The 24,901-nt window shown below is 47.1% G+C and overlaps 1 protein-coding gene across 3 annotated transcripts in view; it reads left to right on the forward strand.

Moving 5' to 3' along the window:
- The window catches only part of CREM (cAMP responsive element modulator), a 249,487-nt gene that overhangs the window by 134,709 nt on the left and 89,877 nt on the right, over positions 1-24,901 (forward strand). For all 3 annotated transcript variants that reach the window (XM_063922130.1, XM_063922129.1, XM_063922132.1), the window contains exon 2: positions 219-324. In XM_063922130.1, the coding sequence (XP_063778200.1) occupies positions 223-324 (102 nt within the window). In that variant the 5' untranslated portion in view covers positions 219-222. The remainder of the gene's footprint in view (positions 1-218; positions 325-24,901) is intronic.

Below are 24,901 nucleotides of genomic sequence, written 5' to 3' on the forward strand. Positions count from 1 at the left end.
AATCCGATATCCAAAATACCTCTGGTCCCAAGCATTTTGGATAAGGGATACTCAGCCTGTACTTATTTCTGTTTATACTAGTTGTGATTTCAATATCAAAAGTGAAAAATAATGAAGGGAATCTGCTCTAGTGCAGTGAAGCTGTACACGTTTGCTGGGTGTGTGATATAGTAATTAACTGCTGCATGTTTTAATTATATTACTTCTTTTTGTACCAGACAAATGGAAACCTCAGGGTCACAAGAAGATGGATGTGAAGGTGATTCCTTTGCAGAAAGTGATATTATTGTAGATAGTCCAACCAAAATTGCAAGCATGGAACAGGTAATTCTGCAATATGTCTTTGTTTCATCTGTCACTATTGTTAACTTTTTTGTTTTTTTTGTTTTGTTTTTTAAATAATCTTGGAGCATTAATCATCATTAGTGGCCTAATTTAGTGAGTGGATTACATGACAAGTTTACATTCAATTGTGCTGGGCGTCTATACGAATGGGTATCTATCGGAGCTATTCAATTGTTACTTCGATCAGATGCCCATTAGCCGCAGCAGACAATTTTTTTTTTTTTCACCGCCTCCGGAAGTGCAAGAAAAAATGTGTGACAAGTCCATAGTTTGGGTGGCCAAACTCAGACTTTGGACGTCCAAGCGAGAACTTCAGACGGGTTAGCTGTTTTGCACGGCTACCCCGGAACTTTGAGGCGCATTGAGTGCTAATTGGGCATCTGATCAGAGCAACAGTATAACAGCTCCTATAGACGCCCAGCAGGGGCGTGCAGCACAATTTAATCACCCCCCCCCCCCCCCCCCCAAAAAAAAAAAGGAAAACAAAAACATAGGTTAATGGTAAAAAGTAGGTAAGGGGGTGATTCAAATGTCCTGGGTGCCAGTCTAAATGAATGGGCGTCTATTTGGAACAATTCAGTTGTTGTTTCGTTCAGATGCCCATTAGCCACAGCAGGGGAGGTGATATTTGCATCTGTGTATGTACACAGGACCATCGCTAGAGGGGTGTGCGTATGGTGCATTCGCTCAGGGCTTAGAGCCCTGGGGGCAGTGCTGCTGCTGTCCCATAGCACATGCATTCGATTTGTCATTTGTTAGTCAAAAGAGGTGGATTAAGTAGCACACCCAATAATACAGTAACAATGGAGATCGTATAATTCAGAGAGTGATCACAAAATACATTGTAAAACTGTATAGGGATAAAGGGATCTGTGTACAAAGCCTTGGAGAAAGATAAAACGGAGAGAGATAAAGTACCAACCAACCAGCTCCAGTCATTTCTGCAGTGGGGTACACTGTGTTCCACAGGGAATACATCGGGGTGTAGAGCGGGCTCTTGGATCCAGAGGCACCATCAGGCAAAGCTTTGACTGTACATATATGGGGAAAGAGAAGGACAAAATAATTCCTTTTTGGGAGCACTCTTATTTGAAAATGACAGTCAATCAAAACCGTATAAGTTAGATAATGTAATGATGAATAATCTAAAACATAACATTTATTCTGTTCCTTTAAAATATCGACCTGTATGGTCCAAAATAATTAGAATCTCTATCTTAATTTCTAAATAAGAGATAGAAAGGTGAAATATAGATTAAAATAGTGAGAGTGGGCAGCATAGGTATGCTCCACCAGTGTTGTCAGGTGAAAATATAGGTGATCATCTTGGTGATATCCACAGTGCCTGGTATTCCTAAGTGGTCTCCCCTCAAAGTACTAGCCAGGTCTATCCTATCCGCTTCCGAGATTGAAGATTGGGCTACTTTCAGGATAGTACGACCTTGAACAGTGAAGATGATAAATGAAGGAAGAAAGAACCCACTTCTGCTGTCTGTACTCTGCCTGCTATACGTCACTGAATAAATTGTCCCCAGGCTTTTAAAGATGAGAGAGTGTTGGAAAAGACAGCCATAACCAGTCTAGGAGTGGAATAATTCACTGGATATCACGGTCATGTTCCACTTTCAATATAAGAAAGAAGAAAGAAAGAAGACACTTCTGCTTTCTGTTGTGACAGCAAAATGTACGCTGAAAAGGACAAAGCCCTTGCCAGCACTGCTGTCAGCCAGATGAGAGAGTGATAGAAAAGGTAAGAAGAGGTACAGATCAATGAGAATAAGTATTGGGATGTTAAATATTAATTATATTGATTCATTCATTTGAAGACCTAGAGAAGAACAACATCCCAGTCACATATATAATTGATCACCTCTAAATATGGAAACCAAATGTACACACTGACATCAATAAATACGCTAATAATTCTGAATGGCAAATAAGCTGGAATTCTAGCACATTAGTTCAATTGCGTGTATTATATCCTGAACATTTAGGCATTCAACATATCATAATTCCGGTTAAATGGTCAAACCGGAGATAAACAGAATCCTATTCCCCTGAAACACATTATTAAATGATGGGTCATTAGTAACATAGTAACCTTGATCTCTCACATAAAAAGGCTAAAGTGAAACAATGTTGCAAAAGAAGTCATCAAACATAAATCTTCAGAATCATTCAAAGATTCATGAATCTTCTATCAAACGAACTGTAAAATGAGCCTATATCCGTTCTGACAGGTTGAAATGATAATCATTGATACTGAATTTTCATAGAGAAAAAGGGGTGATAACTGCACATATGAATCCTTAATTATACTCATAACTGTTGCAAGATTACAGATGGTATGTCATCAGAAAAAAGGAAGGAATTCATAAGAATAATTCAGAGAATCAATTTCTGCTGATAGAGCTATATATTAAATTCATAGCATTTCTGACACATTGAATTACTAATCAATAGTGTAAAGCAGTCATGGATCAGAACTTTTTACAGAAAAGTAAATTTCAACAAATGTAACAAATATACCAAAGCACCTCCCATGATAATTTTTTTGATAATTTATAGGGAACAGCAGGGAAATGTTCTTAACTGACACGGATACTGAGTATATGTACTAATAAATTCAAGTGTCAAACCTGCAGTCAGGTATATATATATATATATATATATATATATATATATATATATATATATGCGTCCCCGGTAAGTGGTCCTCAAATATTGGCGTGAAAATGTGAGGGGGAAACAGGACAAATGTAGCCGAAGGTGAGCACTAACAGATAAGGAGCATTACATTACCAAACGCCGCTCCAAACCAACTTGGATGCCGGCGTTGTCAGTCTCCTCTGCCGCTCCCGGCCAGCCTGCTTCCACTCTCCGTATACACCTCACACACGCCGAGGTGCAGCGGCCGCCCGCACTAGGAAGGACGGAGTGGCCGCACGACATCCTTTGATGACGTCAGTCCCGATGTACGTTTCACCGCTGGGCTTGTTCACGGGAGCAAGCCCAGCGGTGAAACGTACGTTGGGACTGACTTCATCAAAGGACGTCGTGCGGCCACGCCCCCCTTACTAGTGGTGGCGGCCGCTGCACCTCGGCGTGTGTGAGGTGTATACGGAGAGTGGAAGCAGGCTGGCCGGGAGCGGCAGAGGAGACTGACAACGCCGGCATCCAAGTTGGTTTGGAGCGGCGTTTGGTAATGTAATGCTCCTTATCTGTTCGTGCTCACCTTCGGCTACATTTGTCCTGTTTCCCCCTCCTTCCCCTCACATTTTCACGCCAATATTTGAGGACCACTTACCGGGGACGCATATATGTATATATATATACCTGACTGCAGGTTTGACACTTGAATTTATTAGTACATATACTCAGCATCCGTGTCAGTTAAGAACATTTCCCTGCTGTTCCCTATAAATTATCAAAAAAATTATCATGGAGGTGCTTTGGTATATTTGTTACATTTGTTGAAATTTACTTTTCTGTAAAAAGGTCTGATCCATGACTGCTTTACACTATTGATTAGTAATTCAATGTGTCAGAACTGCTATGAATTTAATATATAGCTCTATCAGCAGAAATTGATTCTCTGAATTATTCTTATGAATTCCTTCCTTTTTTCTGATGACATACCATCTGTAATCTTGCAACAGTTATGAGTATAATTAAGGATTCATATGTGCAGTTATCACCCCTTTTTCTCTATGAAAATTCAGTATCAATGATTATCATTTCAACCTGTCAGAACGGATATAGGCTCATTTTACAGTTCGTTTGATAGAAGATTCATGAATCTTTGAATGATTCTGAAGATTTATGTTTGATGACTTCTTTTGCAACATTGTTTCACTTTAGCCTTTTTATGTGAGAGATCAAGGTTACTATGTTACTAATGACCCATCATTTAATAATGTGTTTCAGGGGAATAGGATTCTGTTTATCTCCACAGACACTGTTACTCCGGTTTGACCATTTAACCGGAATTATTATGATATGTCGAATGCCTAAATGTTCAGGATATAATACACGCAATTGAACTAATGTGCTAGAACTCCAGCTTATTTGCCATTCAGAATTATTAGCGTATTTATTGATGTCTGTGTGTACATTTGGTTTCCATATTTAGAGGTGATCAATTATATATGTGACTGGGATGTTGTTCTTCTCTGTCTTCAAATGAATGAATGAATTAATATTTAACATCCCATTACTTATTCTCATTGATCTGTACCTCTTCTTACCTTTTCTATCACTCTCTCATCTGGCTGACAGCAATGCTGGCAAGGGCTTTGTCCTTTTCAGCGTACATTTTGCTGTCGCAACAGAAAGCAGAAGTGTCTTCTTTCTTTCTTCTTTCTTATATTGAAAGTGGAACATGACCGTGATATCCAGTGAATTATTCCACTCCTAGACTGGTTATGGCTCTCTTTTCCAACACTCTCTCATCTGGAAAAGCCTGGGGCCAATTTATTCAGTGACGTATAGCAGGCAGAGTACAGACAGCAGAAGTGGGTTCTTTCTTCCTTGATTTATCATCTTCACTGTTCAAGGTCGTACTATCCTGAAAGTAGCCCGATCTTCAATCTCGGAAGCTGATAGGATAGACCTGGCTAGTACTTTGAGGGGAGACCACTTAGGAATACCAGGCACTGTGGATATCACCAAGATGATCACCTATATTTTCACCTGACAACACTGGTGGAGCATACCTATGCTGCCCACTCTCACTATTTTAATCTATATTTCACCTTTCTATCTCTTATTTAGAAATTAAGATAGAGATTCTAATTATTTTGGACCATACAGGTTGATATTTTAAAGGAACAGAATAAATGTTATGTTTTAGATTATTCATCATTACATTATCTACCTTATACTGTTTTGATTGACTGTCATTTTCAAATAAGAGTGCTCCCAAAAAGGAATTCTTTTGTCCTTCTCTTTCCCCATATATGTGTAGTTAATCTACAAAAGTGTTTTAGGAGAACCACCAATAGCAAAGTGCTATCCAAAGATTTGGCTATTAGCACTATTTACATTGGTTATTTTCATATCTGCTTATATTTTAGTGTGGCCCTACAGCGCACTGCTAGTGCGGAACCAACAAACCATATTGCAAAGCTTTGACTGTCCCAGGATGCATTGGGGCCTCCTCTATAACCCCGCCTTCGGGCACTGAGAGCTCCGTTTCGAGTGGTGCCTGCAGGCAGCAGGTCACCTAACAGGCGGGCTGCACTGGAAAAACTATAGAAGACTTCTAGGGACGCAGCACTGTTATGTTAGGGTGACATTCAGTGCTGCGTCTCCGTCACCTCCCAAGCGGCGTCGCATACTCCCGCGGCTCAGATCCCGGGTACTTGCGGCGGAAACATTTCGGCTTAGGCACACGGTCACAGACGTTCTCCTGGTTCACGTGGCTGCTGCGACGGGAGGAAGTAAGAGGGTCCCCCAGGCGAGACTCTCCACTAAACCGCGTTCCTGTCGCAGTCTAGGGAGACGGACTGCTACGCTGGCATGGACAGTGTTACTGAGCAGGGATCCCACTATATCCGCCAGGGCATAGGAGTACAGGTCGGGTGTACTAACGCCCCTATTGGTAAGTCTCCGTAGTACCAGCAGTGAGGCCCAGCATAGGGGAGTCGGCGCTTGACCTGTAGCCTCTCCCCCGGCCCAGGGCGCCATCTCCTCACAGATTTCCCACCCTGGAGTTGCCTCACACTCTCCCTCAGGTCCTGACAGAGACGCTCGGCTCTATCTTCTACGCATAGCTGCTGGTCTCTGGGATTGCATTGAAATGTCTCCCCTGTAAAGCTGCCTCTCCATAGTGCTGAGACTTTACAGACACTTGAGTATTCTACATGTCTTGTTACAGACAGCGCTAGTTAAGAAAGAGTGTATCTATTACAGAATATTTTGTACGAGTATTCTGATATATACCTTCGGTCTAGGACCGCGCTGTGTGTGTGTGTGTGTGTGTGTGTGTGTGTGTGTATTTCTCATACGTCCAAGAGGATGCTGGGGTCACATTCAGAACCATAGGGTATAGACTGGATCCGCAGGAGACATAGGCACTTTAAGACTTTCAAAGGGTGTGAACTGGCCCCTCCTCCAGGCTCCAGTTTTAGAATTGTGCCCAGTGAGACTGGATGCACTACAGGGAGCTCTACTGAGTTTCTCTGAAAAAGACTTATGTTAGGTTTTTTATTTTCAGGGAAAACTGCTGGCAACAGTCTCCCTGCTTCGTGGGATTTAGGGGAGAGAAGTATGACCCACTTCCAGTGAGTTCAAGGGCTCTGCTTCTGGCTACAGGACACCATTAGCTCCTGAGGGTTTGATCGCTGGGTACGCTCAGATGCTCACTCCCGCAGCCTGCTGTCACCCCCTTACAGAGCCAGAAGACAGGTGAGTAGCAGAAGAAAAGAAGACTTCAGTGACAGCATTATGAGGTACCGCGCGGCGGGCGAGAACGCTGCGCGCCATGCTCCCGTTTCACAGGCAGTGCAGGGCCCGGGGGATTGGGGATTGGGGGGGGGGGGGGGGGGGACTGGGCAGCATGTATAATTCCTCTTTTTTGGCTGGCAGAAGGGGACATTAGTGCCTAGGCACTGTACTACCCCCGCCAGAGACATTATTTATTTAAGAGCGGGAAGAAGCGCGCCATTACGGGGGCGGGACTTCTTCCTCACTCGGCCAGCACAGCTCAGCGCCTTTTTCTCCTACATGCTGCGGAGACGCTGGTCCTCCCTCACTGCTGAAAGGGGGGGGGGGCATAGTGTAGTTTGGGCAGTGTATTTCAGATAAAAGCGCTGCAAGTCTGTTATGAGTTTATTCACAGGCTTTGTATGATTGCGCTGAGTTGTGAGCTGGCAAAAATCCTCTCTGTGTCCATCTGACAGTCTTACTGTGGGTCTGTCTCGTATAAGCCGGTGTGTCTGTTGGTGTTTGATAACATGTGTGTCGACGTGTCTGAGGCCGAGTGCTCTTCCCAGGAGGAAGCTATATTAGGGACACAGACGTATGAGGGGGTGACCGTGTCGGCACTGCCGACTCCTGACTAGGTGAATGTCTTGAATGCAAATATGGAGCATATCAGTAAGAGATTAGAAATGTTACATACTGATTCCGACACGGACACGGATTCCAGTGTCAACTATAGTGATTCCAGTTTAGATCCAAAATTTGAAAAGAGCATTCAGTACATGATTAACATATGCAGTACATGAATAACATAAGATGTTATTTTGCCCAGTTGCTACTCCCTGATACCGACACGGATACTGATTCCTGTGTCGACCATATTGTTTCCTGATTAGATCCAATATTGTGCAGTACAATGAAGGACGTATTAACGTTACGGAGAACCCTGCTGTTCCTGACGGAGGGTCTATATATGTATGTGGATTAATATATGTTTATATGTATATAGTATGTATATGTATGTATAGATATATACGGATAGCTAATCTCATGTACTGAGCGCTCTGAGAAAGAATCCTGGTGGCTTCCAACAGAATAAAGTGTGAGTCACTCCCTGCTCTGCATGGGACCATGTCACAAATCCAGTGGATCGTATAAGGAAGCTACGCTATATCCTAGTTATGTAACCACGGTTACCTTACTTAGACCTGCCATGGCAGGCGCATGGGTGAGTAGTAGTATTCAAAAATGATAGTATACCTTGTTGTCCGTTATAGTTACCCTGGAGGGAGATAAGATACTCCTTACGTTGGGTCATATCAAGAACGCTGCGGTATGCTTAAGTGAGACTGCCGGGGAAATTGGACTCTTGGATTCACAGGCCATTTCTATAGCGGTCTCGGCTAGGTGGTCGTTGTGCATTCACCAGTGGAATGCTGATGCTGACTCCAAGAAGAAATGGAGCCTCTTCCCTATGAAGGAGAAGCCTTGTTTGGTGATGGCCTAGTTGATTTGATCTCAGCAACGGCCGCAAGTAAGTCAACCTTCTGGACCTATGGTCAATCACAACGAATGAAGATGCATCATTATCGGATGCCGTCATCTCGACCCAATAGATGCACAAGAAGTTAGATTCCCTCTTCTTTGCAGGTTTAGGAAAGGAAAGAGGGAAGAGGTCCGCAGTCTCTTCCAGATCACAGGTGCAGAAATCATCCTATGCATCCACCGAATCCACCGCATGCCGCTGGGGCTCTCTTGCGGGAGGCTGCACCGGTGGGGGCGCGTCAAAAACTCTTCAGTCAGTTCTGGATTCATTCAGAAAACTGGCAGTTTTCGAGACGTTTCCCCTCAACGATTTTTCAAATCGGCCTTACCAGTTCTCCTCCGAACAGGGAGGTAGTATGCGACGCAATACAAAAATTGTGTCTGAATCATGTCCTTATCCTAGTTCCCCCGTCACAACAGGGTGAAGCCGTTTAATCAAGCCTTTTTCGTGGTCCTGAGACCGGACAGAGGTCAATCCCAAACGGAAATCCCTCGATTTCCACCAAAAGAAACTCGAATTCAAGATGGAAACTCTCAGGACAGTGATTTCCAGTCTGGTGGAAAGAAGTTTCATTGTTTCGGTAGACATAAAGGATGCCTACTTGCAGATTTCCATTTTCCTCTGCGTCACTGAGGTTTGCAATTCAGAATTGTCATTACCAGTTTCAGATGTTGCCGTTTGGTCTATCCACGGCTCCGAGGATTTTCACAGACATAATGGCGGAAATGATGGTTCTCCTTCAAAAGCATGGAGTCACGATTATCCCGTACTTGGACGATCTCCTGATAAAGACGAGATCCAGGGACCAGTTGGTGCAAAACATTGCACTATCCCTGACAGTTCTTCAACAACATGGTTGGCTCCTAAACTTGCCAAAAGCAGAGTTAATTCCAACAACGCGGCTGTCGTTTTTTGAGAAGGATACTGTACACAGAACTACAGAGTTTTTCTTCCAGGGAAAAAGGCTCTGGAACTTCAGAGCCTGGTCAAACATGTTCTGAAACCAGCAAAAGTGTCAATCTATCAATACATTCGGTTGCTGGGAAAGATGGTTGCGGCCTACGAGGCCATTCAGTTGGCAGATTTCATGCCAGAGTGTTCCAGTGGGACCTGTTGGACAAGTGTTCCGGATCCCACCTACACATGCAACGAAGGATTATCCTGTCTTCTGAGACTAGAATCTCACTCTTGTGGTGGCTACACAGCTCTCACCTCCTAGAGGGGCGCAGGTTCGGGATCCAAGACAGGATCTTGGTTGCCATGGATGCAAGCCTCTGAGGCTGGGGTGCATTCACACGGAGGAAAATCTTCCAAGGAAGATGGTCAAGTCAAGAAACTTGTCTCCACATAAACATTCTGTGTCACTGACCTAGGTTGGGGGTGTTGTGAACTCGGGGGTTCTCCCGATAATAGGGGAGAGGAACCACAGTTGGGTCGGAACAGGGATGGCTTGATCTAGGTCTTCCTCATACAGGACTCTGACAGTAAAGCTTGGTGAAAATATTAAAGAACTTTATTGCAGGAAGGGAGCAACACAATGTCACATAGCAGAGAAGGAACATATGGGGGGAATATCCAGGCCTATAGGGGAACTTGTAAGCAAAGTTAAAGATTCCAGGAAAAGAAGCACTTGTGAGTGTTGGTACAAGATAATAGTGACTGAAGAACTTGTGAGTGATGTTTTTAAAGATACTGATAATTTGAAGAACTGGTGAACGGTGGTTAAAGACTCTGATGATTTGAAACACTTGTGAACGGTGGTTAAAGACACTGATGACTTGTATGACTTGAGAGCGGTGATTAAAGACACTGTAGAACTTGGGAGCGGTGGTTAAAGACGCTGGTAACTTGCAAAACTTGGGAGCGGTGGCTAAAGACACTGATGACTTGTAGAATTTGAGAACGGTGTTTAAGACACAGTTGACTTGTAGAACTTGAGAGCGGTGTTTAGCCCGCAGCCCACACTGACTCCAAGAAGCACTGGTGGCTGGATTGCAGAGGAACACACCAGCCGCTGTATACGCTGGAACTGTGCAGCAACTGGCACCTGGAAGTGCCGGAGACACTGGGGTACGACTGCAGAGAGATTCGCCGGGAACAAGAGCACTGGCATCCACTTCAGGGGAAAAGACGATACTCAGGCCCCGAGGCTCTACCTGGCGTCTGCCTTTGAATCTCCCGCCTCCGCTGGATTGGCGGAACAGTCTGATGACGTCACCTGCTCCCCGCCCACGTGATGCCGGGTGTCATAGTGGCGCCCCTGCCCCGGAGAACCGCGCCAGCCAGGCGCCCGAGCCCGTGGACCATCGAAGGCGGAGGCCGCATCACAGACCAGCAGGCACGCAGGGGTAAGCGCGGTGAACGCCGCCTATGGCGTGTGACATTCTGGAGTTAAGGGCCATTTACAATGGCCTTCTGCAAGCGGAACATCTTCGCGATCTGCCCGTATTGATCCAGTCGGACAATGTAACAGCAGTAGCGTACATAAACCGCCAAGGCGGAACAAAAAGCAGAGCGGCGATAGCAGAAGCCACAAAGGTCCTCCGCGGGGCGGAAAGACATACAAACAATCTTCATTCCAGGGACTTCTTCAGCAGACACTATCTCCATCCAGGAGAGTGGGGCCTCCACCAAGAGGTCTTCGCTGAGGTGACAAGTCGTTGGGGAGTTTCCTCAAGTAGACATGATGGCATCTCGTCTCAACAAGAAGCTTCAGAGATATTGTTCCAGGTCGAGAGACCCTCAAGCAATAGCAGTGGATGCACTGGTGACACCGTGGGTGTTTCAGTCGGTGTATGGATTCTCTCCATTTCCTTTCATTCCAAAAGTTCTAAAAATCATAAGAAGAACAAAGATTCGAGCAATCCTCATGGTCCCAGAATGGCCAAGGAGGGCTTGATATCCAGATCTTCTGGAATTACTCATAGGAGATCCCTGCCCTCTTCCTCTACGCGAGGACCTACTACGGCAGGGGCCGTGCGTGTATCAAGGCTTACCGTTGCTACGTTTGACGGCTTGGCTGTTGAGCACAAAATCCTAGCCGTGAGGGTATGCCCAGTGAAGTCATTACCACGCTTATTCAAGCCAGAAAAAGGGTAACGTCTAAACATTACCACCGTAGTTGGAGAAAATATGTTCTTGGTGTGAATCCAAGAAGGCTCCTACGGAAGAGTTTCAGCTAGGATGTTTTCTCAATTTTCTACAAGCAGGTGTGGATGCGGGCCTAAAATTGGGCTCAGTTAAGGTACAGATTTCAGCCTTATCGGTTTCTTTCAGAAACAATTGGCCACCCTTCCAGAATTTCAGACTTTTGGGAAAAGCATGTTGCACATCCAACCTCCATTTGTGCCTCCTGTGGCACCGTGGGATCTTAATGTGGTGTTGCAGTTCCTTCCATCACATTGGTTTTCACCTTTACAGAAGGTGGAGTTGACGTTCCCCACTTGAAAAGTGGTCATCCTGTTGGCCTTGGCTTCTGCAAGGCGAGTGTCTAAGTTAGCGGCCTTGTCTCACAAAAGCCCTTATTTGATCTTCCATGAAGATAGAGCGGAATTGAGGACACGTCAACAATTTCTGCCGAAGGTGGTTTCATCTTTCCACATGAACCAACCTATTGTGGTGCCTGTGGCCACTGACGCCTTCGTTGAGTCAAAGTTTCGAGATGGTCAGAGCTTTGAAGATTTATGTCGCCAGACCAGCTCAGATTAGGAAAACAGAGGCTCTGTTTGTCCGGTTTGCTCCCAACAAGATGGAGTGCCCTGCTTCCAAGCAGACTATTCCACGCTGGATCTGTGGTACAATTCAGCATGCTCATTCCACGGCTGGATTGCCGTTAACGATTTCGGTGAGGGCCCATTCTACTAGAAAGGTGGGCTCGTCCTGGGCGGCTGCCGGAGGGGTCTCGACATTGCAACTTTGCCGAGCAGCTACTTGGCAAACACTTTTGCTAAGTTTTACAAGTTTGGTACCTTGGCCGATGATGACCTCAAGTTTGGTCATTCGGTACTGCAGAGTCATTTGCACTCTACCGTCCGTTCTAGAGCTTTGGTATAACCCCATGGTTCTGAATGTGACCCCAGCATCCTCTAGGACGTATGAGAAAATAGGATTTTAATACCTACCAGTAAATCCTTTTCTCTTAGTCCGTAGATGATGCTAGGCGCCCGTCCCAGTGCGTACTGTATCTGCAGTTATTACTTGTGGCTACACACATGTTGTGTTACGGTTCTTGTCAGCATGTTGCTGCAATCGTTCATGCCGTTGGCTTGTATTCTGTTGAATGTCACGTTCTGCGGCATGCTTGAGGTGTGAGCTGGTAAGATGCTCACCGTGGTTTAACAATAAATCCTTTCCTCGAAATGTCCGTCTCCCTGGGCACAGTTCCTATAACTGGAGTCTGGAGGAGGGGCATAGAGGGAGGAGCCAGTTCACACCCTTTGAAAGTCTTAGTGTCCATGTCTCCTGCGGATCCAGTCTATACCCCATGGTTCTGAATGTGACCCCAGCATCCTCTACGGACTAAGAGAAAAGGATTTACCGGTAGGTATTAAAATCCTATTACATATTAGTCCAGTGTGCAGTTTTATTGTGCTTATAATAATCTCTGCACTGTCTTTGACTGTGTGTGCCTGTACCTGCTGTATGGTTTCACTCTCATGTGTATTCCATCTAAGGTAGCTATCACTACATATTCTATACCAGAAGGGACTAGGTGTGTCAGGGTCCTCTAATATAGTGTACACAGTACTTATCGCTATACGGATATTTTACTGTGTTACAGTCATGCACACCAGGATTTAGTTCGCAAATTTGTGTATTCGGACACTGTTTGTGTACTTTGTCCACAGGTTGTGTACTCTGTCTGGCTTCATCGTACTAATAGCCTGATTGTTGCGTTATTACATAGTCTAACAATAAGGGCAGTAAAACTCTGGAAGCTCCTGTAATTTGCAAGGTATGCTCCAAAGGTTTTCCTGAGGGGGAAGTATTGTGTGATGGTCTGTGTACTAAATGTCATACACCTTCCAGTCAGCCTGCAGCGTCTGTGACTACAATGGAGCCACCCTGGGCTATGTTCACTACCCTCCTGGGGGCTCTGGTGGACCGTTTAGCCCCCCTATGGGACATCCGGTGCCTCTGCCACCGCAAGAGTTCCCTATAGTAAAGCTACCTTGGGCGAAGAATTTGTCTACCCAGATGCAACAGTTAAATCCGTCTTTGGTTAAACAGAAACCTACCCCAGGTCACTGCCGTCTCTCTGGGTCCTCTAAGCGGACTGCTTCCTCCTCACAATCCACTAACCTCTCTGATGTTTCATCTGATAAGGAGGGGGAGCATATGGCCCTGTCAGACTCTGAATCAAGCGTTACTGACGAGGATTCTACCTTACAGGTTGATGTCCCTGCCCTGGTGGATGCTATTAAGCAGATCCTACAGATCACGGAGGATGAGAATTCCACTGCAGTGGCCAAGAAAACTGATATGTTTAAACAACAGAAGGTGGTTAAAACTGTATTACCCCATTTCTGCTGCGGGGTACATTGGGCTCCACAAGGATATACATTGGGGTGTAGGGTAGGATCTTGATCCGAAGCACCAACAGGCTCAAAAGATTTGACCTTCTTCCCAAGATGCATAGCGCCTCCTCCTATATCACCCCGCCTCCGTGCACAGGAGCTCAGTTTGTAGTTGGTGCTTGCAGTGCAAGCATGTAACAGGAAGAGCTGCTCACAGCAGCTCTATAAAAGCTTTTTCTGAGGTAAAAAGACTACTACAAGGGCTGCAGCAGAGGCACAGATTGTGCTGGATGTCAGTAGACATTGCCTGCTGCAGCTCCATCTCTCCCCCAGCGGCGCTGTACACTCCCGTGCCCTGGTTGTCGGGTACCTACAGCAGGAGGCTCTGGTTTTCTTCCAAGTTAGTCACACACGGCTGGGGCTCTCCGGGATTGCGTGGCCGCACTTCGGGAGGAGGTAAGTGGGTCCTGCTCGCGCGACCCGCACTTTATCGCGATCCGGCGCGGCCGGTGGGAGGCGGGACGCGCGCACTGCCGGTGGACACTGTGGCAGTACAGGCGATCCCACTAGATCACCAGGGCCTGGGTGCAGGTCAGGTTTTCCCTTTAAAACCGTTTTACTAGTAGCCTACAGTACCTGGTGGTTTTGCCAGCAGGGGGATAAGGCTTAGACCTGGAGCCCCTCCCCCAGCCCCAGGGCGCCATTTCCCGCAAATGTTCCTGCCCTGGAGCTGCATATCTGTCTCTCCCTCACTCCCTGGCAGTGTCTGCGGCGCCATTATCCCTCAGCTCACTGTTCCTGGGAATGCTTGGGCAAATCCTCCTGTGTAAAGCCGCCTGGTTGTCAGTGCTGTGACTTTACAAGACACTTAAGTTTTCTACCTGCCTTTTTTAGTCAGTGTTAGTTAAGAAAGAGTGCACTTAGTCAGGGTTTCCTAGTACAATTACCCTGTGATATACATCCAGTTCTTACTGTGTACTGTTATATCTATTGTTATATAGCTGTGTAAGCTAGTCCAGTGCAGTATTATTGTTAGTCACAGTCTGTACAATGCAGAGGTTATTACTATTTGTGTGTGCATTTGATAGCTGAGTGGTGTCCATTTCGTGTCTTTCACTCAACTTGCTATCCCTATATTCTATAACTTGAGGGGGCTTGGTTCAAGTTCAAGTTCAAGTTTATTGTCATCAGCCAAAACAAGTTGACAGACGAAATTACATTGTATAAAGCATCAAGTAGTAGCAGGCGACAACATAAAACAAACATAAAAATGAATCATTCATTTAACATACGTACAGCAGATGGAATAAAACTAACCCTAAACCGGTTGGTACGAGCTATCAGAGAACGAAATCTCTTTCGCGATGGAAGTTTTACAAAAAGCATATTAAAAGGATGCGCGCTATCTAGTAACATACACCTGACTTTGCTTAAAACCCTACTCCTATACAAATCATCAAAGCTAGGCAATGGCATGCCAGTGATTTTACTTGCCGTTTTCCTTATCCTTTCTAATGCCCATCGATCTTTTAGAGTACAACCACCATACCATGCCACGATCCCATAACTAAGAATGCTCTCTATCGAGCACCTGTAAAAATTTAACATGGTCTGAGCACCAACACCTGCGGCCCTTAAACGCCGCAGGAAAAAAAGTCGTTGTTGAGCCTTTTTTCCTATCAATAACAGGTGCTCAGACCAAGTCAAACATGACGAGATCTGAATGCCTAAAAACCGGAATGAGGTGACCATTTCCACTTCCTGATCACCAACAAACACTGGTGACTTCGGCAGCTGCCTTCTCCTAAAATCAATAATCAGTTCTTTTGTCTTCCCACTATTTAAAAATAAGTGATTTTCATTACTCCGATCGACTAACTTTGCAACTTCCGTCCTATATGCCAGCTCATCATCACCAATAATTAACCCAACTACGGCAATATCATCCGCAAATTTAATCAATTTAACTGATACGTCCGCTGATACACAATCATAAGTAAACAATGAATATAAGAAAGGACTAAGAACACAACCCTGGGGTACACCTGTATTAATTTGTGCCTCGCCAGACCTAATGCGTCAGGTTTTATCTAGTATAGGATTTTCACAAAGATATACTGTATTACGTATTTTTCTCTGAGATTTAGTCTCCATATCTCTCCTTTATCTCTGCTGGTGCTGACTACACTGCACAGGGGTTTGGGCTAGAGGTATTGTGCTGCTGACAAATTGTACTGTTACCTGATACTGCAGGTTATATCATGTCTGCTTCTGAGGGTAACGGTCCTGGGGCTGAACACACTGCCGATGTTGTTGAAGCCGCAGATACCTAGGAGGAGAATATAGCAGTTTTGGGCTCTGGTTCTGGGGGCTCCTTGCCCCCCAGTGGGACGGTGGCAATGGGGGCAAATAATGACCCGCCGTGGGCCGCTTTTTCCACGCTTCTGCATACGCTAGTTCATAAACTAACACCCCCTATGGGACCCCCAATGCCGGTGCAACCGTTTGTGGTCCCTGCAGCTAACCCGCCGTGGGCGGATGATTTATCTGCTCAAAAAAAGAAGTTGAACCAGTCCCTGACTACTAAAAAGTCTGACCGTCGCTCGCCTACGTCCAAGGGGTCCTCTAAGCAAGCGCTTGTCTCCTCACAATCCACTGCTGTCACTGACACCTCGTCGGATGAAGACGGCACTTACACTGACCCCACAGGTTCTGACTCAGATACGGCTGATGGGGAGGGTGGTTCACATGTGGATGTTCCTGATCTTTTGGAGGCTATTAAGTTAATTTTACAGATTACGAATGATCCCGAGCCATCCGTTCCTCCTAAGAAACCAGATAGGTTCAAGCGTCAGAACGTGATTAAACAAGTTTTACCTCACTCTGACCACCTAATTGATATACGTCAAGAACCCTGGGAAAACCCGGGTACGAAGTTTGTGCCTCAAAAGAAGATGCTGGCTCGCTATCCCCTCGCGCCGGAGCTGTCTAAAAATTGGTTAACTCCTCCTCCAGTGGACTCACATGTGGCTAGGATGGTGGTTTCCTCAGCTCTACCGGTCACCGCCGTCACGTCTCTAAAAGAGCCTACGGATAAACGTGTGGAGGGTTGTCTGAAAGCGATTTACACCCTCACGGGTGCTGCACAAAGGCCCACTATTGCAGCTACTTGGGCTGCAGAGGCCATTGAAGCGTGGGCCTTGGAGTTAGATGCTGAAATCTCCTCTGACCATGCTAGACAATGCTTGTCTTATATTGTCACAGCTTCTCGTTATATTAAAGAGGCGGCTTCTGATACCGGTATCCTGGCAGCCAAGGCCTCTACTACGTCAGTCCTGGCTCGCCGGATATTGTGGCTGAGATCCTGGTCTGTGGATCTGGACTCTAGAAAAACCCTGGAGGTACTCCCTTTTAAGGGAGATATTCTGTTTGGGGAGGATTTAAATAAGATTGTGGCTGACTTGGCTACTGCCAAAACTGCCTGTCTGCCAAGTACTGCTCCTTCTGTGTCGAAGGCTAAAGGTACTTCCTTTCGCCCCTTTCGTCCTTCAGGTAAAGCAAAAGGTCAGCTGTACAACAAGCAGGCCCGCACTTCCAAACCTGGTAAGCCTAAGCCCAAAAGAGCCTGGGCGGCCCGTCAGCCAGCTTCCAAGACAGATAAGCCTGCCGCAAGACGGGGCGGGCCTCCCTCTGGGGGATCCTAGGGTGGGGGGCCGGCTTCTAGGGTATACCCAGGAATGGTTGAAGACCACTTCAGATGCCTGGGTATGGGAAGTCGTCACGCGAGGTTATGCCATAGCCTTCAAAAACCGACCCCCTCATCAATTTTGCCAGACAGATGTCCCGTTGGACAAGACAAAGGCAAACACTCTACATTTGGTGGTACAGACCCTTGTTAATCCTGGCAAATTCCCCAGAACTTCTCCTGCGTCATCTAGTTGTGACTGTCCGGTTTCTGCAAGCCCACGGGTGGCTCATCAACTGGAAGAAGTCATCCCTGATCCCTGCTCAGAGCATGGTGCATCTGGGAGCACTATTGGACACTCACAACCAGCGGTTGTTCCTGTCTCAGGAGAAAGTCCTGAAACTTCAGGTAGTGATGAGCGGATTCGGTTTTACTCGGTTCTCAAAACCGAATCTTATTGGCTATCCAAAACACGTGACATCAGTGAGCCAATAAGATTCGGTTTTGAGAACCGAGTAAAACCGAATCCGCTCATCACTAACTTCAGGACGGGATTCGTTGCTTCCTATCTCATCTGCAAGTGTCGATACATTCAGCGATGCAGGTGCTGGGCCTCATGGTGTCAGCATTCGACATGGTGGAGTACGCTCAATTTCACTCTCGTCCTCTCCAGAGGCTGATTCTAGCCAAATGGGACGGCCTGCCTCACCGGATCAGGTCTCAAATGATCTCATTGACTCCGGAGGTCCGTCTGTCGCTGCTCTGGTGGCTCCGGGACCAACAACTGTGCAGGGGCCGTCCGTTCTGGATATCCGACTGGGTCCTGTTGACGACAGATGCCAGTCGAAGAGGTTGGGGCATGGTGCTGGAGCAACACTCCCTTCAGGGGCGGTGGACCAAGGAGGAGTCCCTCCTCTTGATCAATATTCTGGAGTTGCGGGCGGTCTTCAATGCCTTGAACCTAGCCCAGCATTTAATTCAGAACCGTCCTGTTCAAGTACAGTCGGACAACGCCACCACAGTGGCTTACATAAATCATCAAGGCAGCACTCGAAGCCGCCTAGCAATGAAGGAAGTCTCATGTATTCTACAGTGGGCAGAACGCCATCTACCGGCCATATCGGCAATATTTATTCCGGGAGTCCTGAATTGGGAAGCTGACTTTCTCAGTCGTCAGGACGTGCATGCCGGAGAGTGGGGCCTCCATCCAGATGTGTTTCAACTCCTAGTGGAAAGGCGGGGCCTTCCAGACGTAGATCTCATGGCGTCTCGACACAATCACAAGGTTCCGGTCTTTGGAGCAAGGACAAGGGATCCTCAAGCAGCATTCGTGGATGCGCTGGCGGTACTGTGGAGATTTCGGCTGCCGTGCGTGTTCCCTCCGGTGTCACTCCTGCCCAGGGTAATTCGGAAGTTCAAGCAAGAAAAAGGAATTCTGCTTCTCATAGCTCCAGCGTGGCCCAGACGGCACTGGTTCTCAGACCTGCAAGGCCTATCGTCAGAGCGTCCAATTCGACTTCCACAACGCCCAGACCACCTCGTTCAGGGCCCCTGTGTCTACCAGGACCCAGCCCGGCTGTCTTTGACGGCGTGGCTCTAGAAGCTTCCGTCTTAAGGGCTAAAGGGTTTTCTGAGGCGGTCATTCAAACTGTGTTGCGGGCCCGGAAACCGGCTTCGGCTCGGATTTACTATAGGGTCTGGCATTCTTACTTTGTTTGGTGCGCATCTAACGATTATGACGCTTCCAAGTTCAGTATAGCCAAGTTGTTGGCTTTTCTTCAGCAGGGCCTGGACTTAGGCCTGCGTCTGGCCTCCCTCAAGGTTCAAATATCTGCCTTGTCGGTGTGGTTTCAGAGAAAAATTTATGACCTTACCTGATGTGCATACCTTTACTCAGGGCTTGTTGCGTATCCAACCTCCCTATGTCCCACCTGTGGCTCCTTGGGACTTGTCGGTGGTTTTGGAGGCATTACAAGAGTCTTCGTTTGAACCTCTTGGTTCAGCTGACCTTAAGTGGCTTTCCCTTAAGGTGGTGTTTCTGCTGGCTATTGTTTCAGCTAGAAGAGTGTCGGATTTGGGTGCCTTGTCCTGTAGTTCCCCATATCTGATACTTCACCGTGACCGGGCGGTTCTTAGGACTCGTCCTGGCTATCTACCTAAGGTGGTTTCTTAATCAGGAGATTGTAGTTCCGGCACTTGTTTCTCCTGATCTGTCTCCCAAAGAGCGGTCTTTGGATGTGGTACGGGCACTCCGTATCTATGTGAAGAGAACTGCTCCTATTAGGAAATCTGATTCTCTTTTTGTTGTGTTTGGGTTTCACAAACGGGGCTGGCCTGCTCACAAGCAAACTCTGGCCAGATGGATTAGAATGGTGATTGCACATGCTTATGTGAAGGCTGGTCTCTCTGCTCCTGATCACATTAAGGCCCATTCTACTCGGTCTGTTGGACCTTCTTGGGCGGCCCGCCGTGGTGCGACCTTTGAACAATTGTGCATGGCGGCTACGTGGTCCTCCAGTGAACACGTTCATTAGGTTCTATGCCTTCGATACCGCCGCTTCCCAGGATGCTTCCTTTGGACGCCGGGTTCTTGTGCCCGCTACAGTGCGTCCCCTCCCATAAGGAACTGCTTTAGGACATCCCCAATGTATATCCTTGTGGAGCCCAGTGTACCCCGCAGCAGAAAACAAGTTTTATGGTAAGAACTTACCTTTGTTAAAACTGTTTCTGCAAGGTACACTGGGCTTCACAAGGCGCCCACCCTGACGCACTTGGCTTCTTTGGGTTGGTATGGTATTAGCCGCTGACACTTCTCCTGTCGGGAGAGTGTGGTGTTTGTGGCAACTGGCAGTTGTCGTCTCTTTTACTTGCTACTGCATTGGGCTGGTTAACAAAACTAAGCTCCTGTGCACGGAGGCGGGGTGATATAGGAGGCGGCGCTATGCATCTTGGGAAGAAGGTCAAAGCTTTTGAGCCTGTTGGTGCTTCGGATCAAGATCCTACTCTACACCCCAATGTATATCCTTGTGGAGCCCAGTGTACCTTGCAGAAAGAGTTTTAACAAAGGTAAGTTCTTACCATAAAACTCGTTTTTTATCATATTGTGGACATCAGGAAGGAACCCTGGTCTACCCGAGGTAAAAAATTCCCACTTCCTAAACTGGCTTTGGTTCGCTATCCTCTCCATGCAGTTATGTAGTAAGTGGGAGAACCCACCGCCAGTGGATTCTCACGTCACCCGTCTCGTGGTGTCGTCTACTCTGCCTGTCACCTCCCTGAAGGAACCGACAGTTAAGCGTGTGGAGGGATGCCTGAAATCTATATATTCCCTCGCAGGGGCCATTCATAGGCCCACCATAGCTGCCTCTTGGGCCGCAAAGGGTATTGAGGCGTGGGTTCAGGTGTTAGAGGATGAGCTGCCCGTGGATGTTTCTGACAAAGCCAGACTGTGCCTGACTCATATATGCACCGCCGCAGGGACGTGCGGTGAGCTAAATAGCTCAGGAGGCACTGGCTAGCACCAGAGCCAGATTTACATGCAATATATGAGCCAAAGGATACATCTGGGCATTATACACAGGTGCAGCAGTATAAACTCCTGGAAATTTGGTGAGTTTTGATCAGAGATGTGTGGAAAAGTTAGCCAGGTGAGGCACTGCCTCACCTGCCATAGACTTTTTACTCCACAGTTTTGGCTATCAAAATTATTAGAATAATATAAAGAAGATATTTCAAACATATTCTTGGTATTTTTCATATACTTTATACATTCAAAACTCTGGCACAAACGTTAGTATGACAGGAAAAGCTCTGCCTCACCTGGCTCAGCTCACCGTACGTCACTGCACCGCCGCCTATTACATTCAGGAGGCGTCCTCTGAGGCGGGGTTACTGGTGGCTAAAGCGTCATTCATGTCTGTCCTGGCTTGCCGCATACTGTGGTTAAGGTCATGGAAAGTGGATTTGGACTCCAAGTAGACCTTGGAAGTACTCCCCTTTTACGGGGGGATATTTTATTTGGAGAGGACCTGAATAAAATAGTGTCTGAATTAGCAGCTGCTAAGACTGCTTTTCTTCCTCCTTCTAATCCTTCTGCTCAGAAGACGAAGACTACCACTTATCGTTCCTTTCGACCTCAAGGGAAAGTCAAGGGTCAGTCTCACCCCATACAATCTCAGTGTCACAACTGAGGGCCTGAGCTGACGGGAGGCAGCCTCAGTTGTAGGGGCTGAGATGTACCGGAACCTGGGAGGTTGTATCAGACCCCTGGACATGTAAGTAACATGAATAATAACTGCCCGAAGGCGTGACCACGACAACTTAGATAAAAGTCAATGATGTTTATTATGACAACTCCGCATCACAGCAGCAATAAAAGAAAACGTAAAAGTCAGCAAAGAATAAATACAGTTCCTGAGTACTACAGCATGGCAGGAGCCACAGGGCACTGGTAGTGTGAGATAGTTCTTATGATCTTCTAGATGGAAAGTCCTTACCAGGCCCGGCTGTAGCAATGGAGATAACCCAGGATTATACCAGCTGGTGTTCCAGGAAGAGCTGGGTTGCTGAAGGTAAAACAGCTGCTGTGGATACTGGCTGGAACCAGACTGTTGTTAGCACAGAGTGGATACTGGCTGGAACCAGTTAAATAATAAATGAACTTTGGGAGCGATGAAATGTGAACTGAAATGTAGAACTTGAGAGCGGAGAAATAATAATTCCGGTGGAGAGTGGTAAAGTGTAGAAAGGACACCGGCCCTTTAAGGGAAGCTGTACTCTGCTGGAAGCTGAGGCTGGAAGCAGGTAGTGTTGTAGCTGGAAACAGATGAATCCACAATGGATTGGAGAGTCAGGCTACACCGCAGGTGGAATGCTGGTGCGGGTCTCTATGGTGGAAGTCTTGAGACAGGAGCTGGAACCTGGAAGACAATCATAGAAGAGAGACAAACAGGAACTAGGTTTGACAACCAAAGCACTGACGTCTTCCTTGCTCAGGTACAGCTTACTTATACCTGCAGCAAGGAAGGGGTTGGCTAGGCAATTATGCAAATCAACAACACAGACAGCAGATTGGTGGAAATGATCAGATGACAGAATCCAAGATGGCTGCGCCCATGCAGACACTTGGAGGGAAGTTTGGTTTGTAATCCATGTGGTCTGGGAAACAGTAATGGCGGCGCCGGCCACCGGAGACAGGAGACGCCAGGCTGATAGATGCACATTTAACCACGCGGGCACAGCGGAGGCCGCGGCTGATGAAAAGACCACTCTGTATGTGGAAACTCAGGAACAGCGGAATCCGGTCCTGGAACGCTGAGCCCGCCTTAGGAGGCATCTGAAGGGTAAGTAATGGCGTCCAGATACCCGGATCGTGACACTCAGGCTCCCAAGACCACCAAGTCCAAGATGAAAAAGTCCTGGGCAGCCCGTCAGCCTGTTTCAAAACAAGACAAGCCTGTTGAATGATGGGGCGGGCCTCCCCCTGGGGGACCTCAGGGTGGAAGGCTGACTTCTGCAGTTCGCCTAGGTCAGGTTAAAGACCACTTCAGACGCTTGGGTACTGGAAGTTGTCTGTCACGGGTACGCTGTCTCCTTCAAGAGACGTTCCCCTCACCAGTTCTGCACTACGGTACTCCCTTCGGATCCGTTGAAGGTGCAGGCTCTACAAACGGTGGTAGGTTCTCTCCTGAGTACAGGAGTGGTTGTGCCGGTACCTCAGTCCCAGCATGGCAGAGACTATAATTCGACCCGGTTTCTTATGCAGAAACCCAATGGGCCTTTTCGGGTTATTCTCAACCTCAAGTCACTGAACAAATTTGTGAGGGTCTCCAAGTTTCGTATGGAAACATTGCGCTCTATTGTACTGGCGGTGGAACTCGGAGATTACATGGTATCCCTGGATATACAGGATGCTTATCTGCATATTCCTATAGCCATATCGCATCAGCAGTTCCTGCGGTTTGCTATTGGCGACAGTCGCAACCAATTCCAGGCTCTGTCGCTCGGACTGTCCACGACTCCTCGTATCTTCACCAAGGTTATGGCCGTGATGACTGCACACCTCCGTCACCAGGGAGTCAGAATCCTGCCGTACTTGGATGACCTGCTGATGCTGGTGAGTTCCCATGATGTCCTCCTCAGTCATCTGCAATTGACTCTGAGTTGCTTACAAGCCCACGGATGGCTGATCAATTGGAAGAAGTCCTCGTTGGTCCCAGCTCAGAGGGGCGCTCCTGGACACAGTCAGAGACTGTTCCTGTCTCCAGACAAAGTCCTGAAAATCCAGGGCAGGATAAGACACTTCATCCATCACCCCAGAGTGTCGATTCAAGTACTTGGCCTGATGGTGTCGATATTCGACATGGTGGAGTACACTCAGTTTCATTCCCGCCCTCTGCAACGATTAATTCTTGCCAAGTGGGACGGCCTGCGTCATCTGATCAGATGCCAAAGGATCTTGTTGACTCCGGAAGTTTGTTTGTCGCTGACCTGGTGGCTCCAGGACCAGCAATTGAGCAGGGGCCGTACCTTCTGGCTCCCCGACTGGGTCCTCCTGACGACGGATGCCAGTCTGAGGGGATGGGGAGTGGTGTTGGAGCAACACTCTTTTCAGGTTCGGTGGACCAAGGAAGAATCACTCCTCCCAATAAACATCCTAAAACTAAGAGCGGTGTTCAATGCATTTTCACTTGCCCTGCTTTTTGTACGGAACAGGCCGGGTCAGGTACAGTCTGACAACGCCACGACAGTGGCATACATAAACCATTAAGGTGGTATTCGAAGCTGCATGGCTATGAAGGAAGTGTAAAAAATACTTTGTTGTGCAGAACGCCATTTGCCAAGTATATCTGCAGTGTTCATTCCTGGTGTCCTAAACTGGGTAGCGGACTACCTCAGTGGTCAGGACGTATACGCCAGAGAGTGGAGTTTTCATCCAGAAGTCTTTCAACTCCTAGTGGAAAGGTGGGGTCTACCGGACGTAGACCTAATGGAGTCTAAACACAATCATAAGGTTCCAGTCTTCGGATCAAGGACAAGGGATCCTCAAGCAGTGTACGTGGACGCACTGTCAATTCCATGGAACTTTCGGCTGCCATACGTGTTCCCTCCAGTGTCACTCCTGCCCAAGGTTCTATGGAAGTTCAAACAGGAAGGAGGTATGCTGCTTCTAGTTGCTCCAGTGTGACCCAGATGGCATTGGTTCTCGGACCTGCAGGGTCTAATGATGGGGCATCCCCTTTTGCTTCCTCAACGACCAGACCTCCTCGTTCAGGGAACTTGTCTCTGCCCAGACCTGGCCAGACTGGCTTTGACGGCGTGACTCTTGAAGCATCACTCCCCAATGGATTTTTAAAGGCGGTTATTTAAACAATGTTGAAAGCCCGC

Source organism: Pseudophryne corroboree, chromosome 5 (assembly GCF_028390025.1).
Source record: "Pseudophryne corroboree isolate aPseCor3 chromosome 5, aPseCor3.hap2, whole genome shotgun sequence".
NCBI lineage: Eukaryota > Metazoa > Chordata > Amphibia > Anura > Myobatrachidae > Pseudophryne > Pseudophryne corroboree.